Source organism: Oncorhynchus nerka, linkage group LG20 (genome assembly GCF_034236695.1).
Source record: "Oncorhynchus nerka isolate Pitt River linkage group LG20, Oner_Uvic_2.0, whole genome shotgun sequence".
NCBI lineage: Eukaryota > Metazoa > Chordata > Actinopteri > Salmoniformes > Salmonidae > Oncorhynchus > Oncorhynchus nerka.
In genome coordinates this window covers 35,963,591-35,972,768 of record NC_088415.1, presented here as the reverse complement: position 1 = coordinate 35,972,768, position 9,178 = coordinate 35,963,591, and the positions used below count along the sequence as shown (strand labels likewise).

At 41.8% G+C, this 9,178-nt stretch overlaps 1 protein-coding gene across 4 annotated transcripts; it reads right to left on the bottom strand.

The window, feature by feature from the left end:
• Window positions 1–219: 219 nt before the first annotated feature.
• On the bottom strand, window positions 220–8,037 carry LOC115102387 (dnaJ homolog subfamily C member 5-like). 4 transcript variants are annotated; one of them, XM_029622294.2, is made up of 6 exons: window positions 7,925–8,037; window positions 6,364–6,431; window positions 6,043–6,180; window positions 4,301–4,514; window positions 3,930–4,101; window positions 220–3,737 (listed from the first exon to the last, which is right to left on the bottom strand). In XM_029622294.2, exons 3-6 carry the CDS (start codon window positions 6,156–6,158, stop codon window positions 3,631–3,633), a joined length of 609 nt encoding a protein of 202 aa, XP_029478154.1. In that variant the 5' UTR covers window positions 6,159–6,180; window positions 6,364–6,431; window positions 7,925–8,037; the 3' UTR covers window positions 220–3,630. The 4 variants fall into 4 exon arrangements, with proteins under 4 accessions (XP_029478154.1, XP_029478153.1, XP_029478155.1 ...); XM_029622293.2 differs by having other exon boundaries at window positions 6,375–6,431; XM_029622296.2 differs by having other exon boundaries at window positions 3,648–3,737; window positions 3,909–4,101; window positions 6,375–6,431.
• Window positions 8,038–9,178: the final 1,141 nt, after the last annotated feature.

Here is a 9,178-nt window from a genome sequence, read left to right as displayed (position 1 = left end):
CAAGTGGTCAAATGAGTGAGAGCTGAAGAGAAGATTGCACAGCACGGGCTCTGTCTCCATCTACCTCATATTATAGAGTAGGCCTACAGTATTTCATAGGCCTATTGAATGTAGAATATTATGTTTTCAGTCTACTGTAATAGCACGACACGTAATGATACTTGAATATCGTAATTGCAGCATAGCATGAGAATTGAAATGATAAACAAAACAAAGGTAAATGTTCAAGAACATTTATTTTACCAACAGCAAATCAGATCAATGACCCACTTTGTTTTCTTTCAGACACACAAGTATTACCATGCTACAACATAAAGGTCAAGATTTATACTACATATTTAAGTGTATGTACAAGAGACCTTAACCATTAAACCATGCGTTGCAAAATTTAATGGCCACATCAAAACAACATACCATTTATAACTATAGCCGCTCATCATCAAAATCATGATAAAATAAGATACCTTAAATAAAATTGCATCAAATTACTATATCACTATCATTACACTATATGTCCTCTGTATCAAGAAAATGTTATGTCACCATTTCCTGATCATTGATCCAGTAGTCTTTAGTTTATTTTAACACATTGCATTCAACTCATTTAACAATTAGCATTTTCCAACATGTCAATGAAGAAGCGATAATAGGTAGGTATATCTATGGAGTTTTCTCAGGAGGGCACAGCAAACACTGTAAAAGGATCACACAGGTCAAATAACCATACCATCAAAAGCAGAGGGCAGGCAAGAGGAGCTCAGAAACCCATCATTGTAAACCATTGAAACACGTAATTGGCATTAATGAAAGAAACAAACAATGAAGATAATGGCTGTTTATGGCAAGTTATGTATTAGTTACACTGGACGTATATTCCGCTCTATATATTTCTATTAAAAACATTAGTATATTCTGGTTCTAGGATAAGAGCTGCCTGTAGTAGTGCTAGCCAGCTCATGAAATGACTTAGAAAGTACCAATATCGACACTCACAATTCAATGATGGTAAACACAAATTAACAGCATTGGACAATTACAAAACTCTTTAGAATTCCCTTCAGCACAACTATAAAAACACGATGATGATAATATTCTTCAAATGCTCACAATATTTTCCTAAACATGATCTTTTTCGTCACATCTAAACATAGATGAATAGTGCTCGGAATAAAATGGACATCACACTCTAAATATGGATCAGGTCAAGGTTCTTGGCTTAGACCGTGTGGGGTACCACTTGGAACCACAAGAACAGAAAGCACTGGTAAAACGTATTAAATAACTGGATATCGAGAACATCCGTTCAAATGTGAAGAGAAGAAGTGTTGCTCAGAGACGCGTCCAAGCAATCCAACGGGACTGTGGGTGGCACAGTGGCAAGTAAGCTACACAAAATATACACATGTGTAAACAAACGTATATATATCATATTTATCTTCTGCTGTTAGTCAGTTCTTCAATGCAGGGAAGTTAGAGGCAAGATTACAAGCATTCAATTCAGGTTTCAGGGGCTGGACAAAACAATACTTCCTACACAAAACAAGAGACCAAAGTAAGCCAAGTCAGATAACGGGAAAAGCCCAGATCCACCAAATGTTAAGAAAACAATGACGTCATCATCCGCATTTCATGATATTGCCGTCGTAAATCCCCACCCCCCTTCTACATGCACAGGACTCAGGGCAACATAACCACAATGCACTTGGAAGGGCACAAACACAGGTACACAGGAATCCAAGGGTTTAAAAGGAGATGAAGGAAAGGAGCTGTATGTTTATAACTGGCATCAGCTGATGGCAATTCCAAACTGAGCATTGTGTAGCTCAAACCTTGGATGTGTAATGATTACTCCAGCATGAAGCAAAGACAATGAACAGCAAAACACCTCACAATCCAGAACTCCCTGAGCCGAGCCTCTCTTATCAGTGAGCAAAAAACATCAAGTAAACTGTACCCCAAAGGAATCACACTCACAAATACAGTACTAGTCAAAAGTCTGGACACACCTATTCATTCAAGGGTTTTTCTTTATTTTTTTTATTATTTTCTACAGTGTAGAATAATAGTGAAGACATCAAATCTATGAAATAACACACATGGAATCATGTAGTAACCAGAAAAGTGTTAAACAAATCCAAATATGTTATATTTGAGATTCTTCAAAGTAGCCACCCTTTGCCTTGATGACAACTTTGCACACTCTTGGCATTCTCTCAACCAGCTTCCTGATTAATGCTTTTCCAACAGTCTTGAAGGAGTTCCCACATATGCCGAGCACTTGTTGGCTGCTTTTCCTTCACTCTGTGGTACATCTCATCCCAGACCATCTCAACTGGGTTGAGGTCGGGTGATTGTGGAGGCCAGGTCATCTGATGCAGCACTCCATCACTCTCCTTCTTGGTCAAATATCTCTTACACAGCCAGGAAGTGTGTTGGGTCATTGTCCTGTTGAAAAACAAATGATCGTCCCACTAAGCGCAAACCATATGGGATGGCATATCGCTGCCAAATGCTGTGGTAGCCATGCTGGTTAAGTATGTCTTGAATTCTAAATAAATCAGTGTTACCAGAAAAGCACCATCACACCTCCTCCTCCATGCTTCACGGTGGGAACCACACATGCAGAGATCATCCGTTCACCTACCCTGCATCTCAAAAAGACACAGTGGTTGGAACAAAAAATCTCAAATTTGGACTTATTAGACCAAAGGACAGATTTCCACTGGTCTAATGTCCATTGCTCATGTATCTTGGCCCAAGCAAGTCTCTTCTTCTTATTGGTGTCCTTTAGTAGTGGTTTCTTTGTAGCAATTCGACCATGAAAGCCTGATTCACGCAGTCTCCTCTCAACAGTTGATGTTAAGATGTGTCTGTTACCTGAACTCTGTGAAGCATTTATTTTAGCTGCAATCTGAGGTGCAGTTATTCTAATGAACATATCCTCTGCAGCAGAGGGAACTCTGGGTCTTCCTTTCCTGTGACAGTTGAGAGAATGCCAAGAGTGCGCAAAGCTGTCATAAAGGCATAGGGTGGCTACTTTGAAGATTTTCAAATATAAAATAGATTTTGATTTGTTTAACACTTTTTTGGTTACTACATGATTCCATATGTGTTATTTCAGTTTTAATGTCTTCACAATTATTCTACAATGTAGAGAATAGTCAAAATAAAGGAAAGCCCTTGAATAAGTAGGTGTGTCCAAACTTTTGACTGGTCTGTACGTATTGCACATACCTATGCACCAACAGAATTCGGAAAACACAACAAATGTCACATTCAACAAATGAAAACAAAGATTTTTTTTTCTCAGTGCATGCTACACCATCACACTGAATATGGAAAGGGGACTGTGGGGATGGAGGATTGTGAGGTCAAAGGCCAAAAGAATACAAAAGAACAAAAGGGCAGGAAGCAAACCATTTCTTTCTTTTTCTTCCTACATAAGAGGCAAGAGTGGACCATTCTGGAGAGGGTGGAAATGGGGGGGGGTCTTCAAGAGTTTTGTATGTAGGCCAAGCTCGCTCCTCCATCTCCTCTCCAGGACATGGCGCTCTTAGTGAAGTTAAAACAGATTGCCCCTATCATCCTTTTAAGGTGGGGTAGGGTAGCAGGCCAGGACAGGGATGGGGTTTAGTTGAAGCCCATGTCGGTTTGGTAGGAGGAATGGTGACCATCTGACGTCAGCTGGGTGGTCTCTGTCGCTGATGGCTGCACCAAGATGGCTTCGCCGCCACCCTCTGTCAGAGAGAGAGCGTTACACACGCACAGGGTAAGATATAAAAGGTCAGTGATGATGGCACTCCATAGTAAATTACAATGCAATTGAGCCAAGTCAAGTGTTATTGATAGGGTCGCAAACTTCTGGTAAAGTTATGTGATTTGTGTTCATGCAGAAACATGTTTCTTACACAATAAGCAGTCGATCTCACCTCTCTCGTCAGACTGCATTTGGGCCTCCAGGTCCTCAGGGGACACATAGAAGTCGGGCTCCTGGCCCTCTGGGGGCCGCGGTTTACACTTCCCACAGCAGCAGTTACAGCAACAACACAGACAACAGCAGAAGTAGCAGCCAGTGGCAAGGCCACAGAACACAAACAACGCCTGCAGAGGGAAAACAAGGGGGTGTGTGTGAGAGAGACAGAGATATCAAGAAGAAGAAAAAACAATAGCCAACAGTGTTAGAGAGGCTTTCTTTTTATAGGGGTTGTGTTATAAAATATAGTGTTATATTTGACCCTAAGTCCACTCTACATGTCGACCCTTCACGTCCCCACCTCCCCATGGCCCCTCACAGTCTCACCTTAGCCCACCAGCTGGACAGAACAAAGTAGGTGTTCACGTTCTCCTCGCCAAACTGCTCAGCCACGTACAGTCCCAGGGAGCCGTACTTGTCATAGATGTTCCGCTTTGTGGGGTCGTTCAGAATGGCATGGGCATTGTTGATCTCCTTAAACTTGTCAGAAGCTTCTGGGTTATCTGGGTTCTTATCAGGGTGGAATTTCAACGCAAGTTTTCTAAGAACACAAAAGAGTGAGAATTAAAACCTACCAATAAAGACAACATACAGTGCATTTGGAAAGTATTCAGACCCTTGACTCTTTCCAAAATTTGCTACGTCAAAGCCCTTTCTAAAATATATTAAATAAAACTCATCAATCTACACATAATAGCCCATAATGACAAAGCAAAAACGTGTTTTTATACATTTTTGCAAAACAAAAACATATTTACATAAGTATCCAGACCCTTTGTTATGAGACTCAAAATTGAGCACAAGTGCATCCTGTTTCCATTGATCATCGTTTCTACAACTTGATTGGAGTCCAACTGTGGTAAAAATCAATTGATTGGACATGATTTGGAAAGGCACACACCTGTCTAGATAAGGTCCCACAGTTGACAGTGCATGTCAGAGCAAAAACCAAGCCATGAGGTTGAAGGAATTGTCCATAGAACTCCGAGACAGGATTGTGTCGAGGCACAGATCTAGGGAAGGGTACCAAAAAATGTATGCAGCATTGAAGGTCCCCAAGAACACAGCGCCTCCATCATTCTTAAATGGAAGAAATGGAACCACCAAGACTCGTCCTAGAGCAGACCACCCGGCCAAACTGAGCAATCAATGGAAAAGGTCTTAGTCAGGGAGGTGACCAAGAACCCGATGGTCACTCTGACAGAGCTCCAGAGTTCCTCTGTGTAAATGGGGGAACCTTCCAGAAGGGGAACCATCTCTGCAGCACTCCACCAATCAGGCCTTTCTGGTAGAGTGGCCAGATGGAAGCCACTCCTCGGTAAAAGGCACAACAGCCCGCTTAGAGTTTGGCAAGAGGCACCTAAAGGACTCTGACCATGAGAAACAAGATTCAAAGTACAGAGAGATCCTCGATGAAAACCTACTCCAGAGCGCTCAGGACCTTAGACTGGGATGAAGGTTCACCTTCCAACAGGACAACGACCCTAAACACACAGCCAAGACAATGCAGGAGTGGCTTCAAGACAAGTCTCTGAATGTCCTTGAGTGGCCCAGCCAGAGCCCAGACTTGAACCTGATCGAACATCTCTGGAGAGACCTGAAAATAGCTGTGCAGCGATGCTCCCCATCCAACCTGACAGAGCTTGAGAGGATCTGCAGCGAAGAACGGTAGAAACTCCCCAAATACCCAAGAAGACTCAAGGCTGTAATCGCCACCAAAGGTGCTTCAACAATGTACAAAGTAAAGGGTCTGAATACTTATGTAAATTTCATTTTTCATTTATTTTTTATTTGTATAAATTTGCATACATTTCTAAAAACCTGCTTTTGCTCTGACATTATGCGGTACTGGGTGTAGATTGATGAGGGGGGGAAACAATTTAATCAATTTTAGAACAAGGCTGTAATGTAAGAACATTTGTAAAAAGTCAAGGGGTCTGAATACTTTCCGAATGCACTATAACGCTATATTTATACGTGGCACAACTCTAAATTGAATTTGTCTTTTTTTGTTACTTATGAGTATTAGTATGACTACTACAGTAAGTGTCTGTGCCTCTCTGACTGACCTGTAGGATTTCTTGATATCGTCGGGAGTGGCTAGCTTGTCAATGCCAAGCACAATGTAGAGTGATTCACCAGAGGTGGAGAGTGAGCGCTGCCTCGCCTGTTCATGAGCTGCCATGATGCCTCACGTCCTTCACAATCTGAACACAGAGAAAAGGAAGCAATGCACCTGTTTATTTATAAATGAGTCATGGCTATTCTATTATTCAGCCTATAGCACCCTGCTAAAGCAGTGTTTTTTTTCATTCTCACAAATACAGTGCATGTGCAATTCTGCTCCAAATTCACTAAATACTCCCACACTCCAGGAATCTATTGGACACCTTATCCCTACCGCCACTCCAAATTGGTGCACTGTCAGCAGGGGTTCCCTGACTCCAGTAGGCCTACCCTGTAAAAGGAGAGCAGAGTAAATCATCTGCCTGTAACCATAGATGCCCTCTCCCTCCAACAACAGATTAGACAATCGAGTCACATACTGTTAAATTATCTTGGGTTTGTGTTTAGAATAGGTCTACAAATGCCAGAATCCTGTAGCTAAGTCAATAACAAATTCCCTTGTTGTCATTTTTAGCCACTCTGTTGTCAAATTTGGAGCTGAGGTCTCACGCAAATCACTATCTTTAATTGCAATGTGTACTCTAGTGGTATTTTCTCAAAATAGCTACTGTCATTGTCAATTGTTGCAATAGGAAATCAGTAAGAAGTTAACAAATTTCCTTGCTGATGTTTCAAACACGAAGATACTAATAGCTTCAGACAGCACAAGGGCATATAGTAGCCAGAGAATCTCAAAGGCCTATAGCATTAAGAAACCATCACTGCAGAAGGCCCTTGAGGTTAAGGCCAAAATGCTTCATCTTGAGCATTTTCCATCATAGGCCTACCCCTGAATAAAAAATGAAGACAGTTCAAATAATGTACTCAATCGGATGCTCAATTTAAAGTCATTTCGGAAATGTTGAGATTTAATGTAGGTGGTCCTGGGGAGTGAGAATCATTATTTACATCCAAGGAAGCAACCGGCCACATACACTAGATTTATTGAGGAAGCAGCCGCCACATACACTAGATTTATTGAGGAAGCAGCCGCCACATACACTAGATTTATTGAGGAAGCAGCCGCCACATAGACTAGGTTTATCGAGGAAGCAGCCGCCACATAGACTAGGTTTATTGAGGAAGCAGCCGGCCACATACACTAGATTTATTGAGGAAGCAGCCGCCACATAGACTAGGTTTATTGAGGAAGCAGCCGGGCACATAGACTAGATTTATTGAGGAAGCAGCCACCATATATACTAGGTTTATTGAGGAAGCAGTCGGAAACAGACTAGATTTGTTGAGGAAGCAGCCGGCTACATAGACTAGATTTATTGAGGAAGCAGCCGGCAACATAGACTAGATTTATTGAGATGGCGGACTAGTCGTAAAATAATCTTCAACCCCCAACCGAAATAAACTACTGTATCTTCAACCTCCAGCCGAACTAGCTGGTACCATTCATAGGCCATGTCACAACGACTGATCAAATGACTCATTTTCACAAAAATCGACGTTTGCAAAATGTAAAAACCCGTACGCTTTGACGCTGGTTAAATGAATTGAATACATGACCATCATTCATGGAATGTCCGTTTGCCATAAGGACAAAGAAAGAATATAATACATATTCAGGATTATTTTGAATCTGTAAATGCGATGCTTGGTGCAGTTAATCTCTGTAGCTGCATCACCAGCAGGACTGCGCAGCATCCATGTTGGTTTGCTTGCTGGCCTTCTCTAGATGTAAGCTAGAACTCGCTCAAATCAGCAGTAATTTTCAAGGGCAAAGGGAAAATGGGTACAAAAAAATAAACAATCCACATCCATGAGAATGCTTACCTCTTGTAGTTGGTTTTGATGCACTGTATAGGGAAATGATCCAGAGAGATATAATAACGGTATGTGATTATGGTCGCATCCCAGAGAACCGTGCGCACCCACCAAACCCAACCATGGACAGCTGCAGTATATTGTCCCCGCCCCCCGACCAAACCCCCAATCGACGTGCGCACACTCATTGATGGGGACTGAAGTGTCTTTTTACATTTTTTATTATTTAACCTTTATTTAACTAGCCAAGTCAGTTAAGAACAAATTATTATTTACAATGACGGCCTAGGAACAGTGGGTTTAACTAACTGCCTTGTTCAGGGGCAGAACGACATATTTGGGTGCCCCTCGTCCTTCTGTTCAGTAATAGGAAATCAACATAACTAACTACAACGTTATAAAGTAATTGGATCTTGAAGTTATTTTGAAGAAAAACTAAAATATAAATGGAACATGTAAAGTGTTGGTCCCATGTTTCATGAGCTGATATAAAATATACCAGAAATGTTCCAGAAACACAAAAAACGTATTTCTCTACATTTTTGCACAAATTTGTTTACATCCCTGTTAGTGTGCAGTTCTCATTTGCCAAGATGATCCATCCACCTGTCAGGTGTGGCATATCAAGAATCTGATTAAACAGCACGATCATTACACAGGTGCATCTTGTACTGGGGACAATAAAAGGCATTTCTAAAATGTGCAGTTTTGTCACACAACACAATGCCACAGATTTCTTATGGTTTGAGGGACGGGCAATTGGCATGCAGACTGCAAGAATGTCCACCAGAGCTGTTGACAGAGAATTTAATGTTAATTTCTCGACCATAAGTCACCTCCAAAATCATTTTAAAGAATTTGGCAGTATGTCCAACCGGCCTCACAACTGCAGACCACGTGTAACCAAGACAGCCCAGGACCTCCACATCTGGCTTCTTCACCTGCGAGATCGTCTGAGATCAGCCACCCAGACAGCTGATGAAAGTGTGGGTTTGCACAACCGAAGAATTTCTGCACAAACGGTCAGAAGCGGTCTTAGGGAAGCTCATCTGTGTGCTCGTCGTTCCCACCAGTGTCTTGACCTGACTACATTTCGGCATCGTAACTGACTTCAGTGGGCAAATGCTCACCTTCGATGGTCACTGGCACACTGGAGAACTGTGCTCTTCACGGATTAATCCCAGTTTCAACTGTACAGACAGTGTGTATGGCGTCGTGTGGGTGAGAGATTTGCTGATTTCAACGTTGTGGACAAAGCTCCCC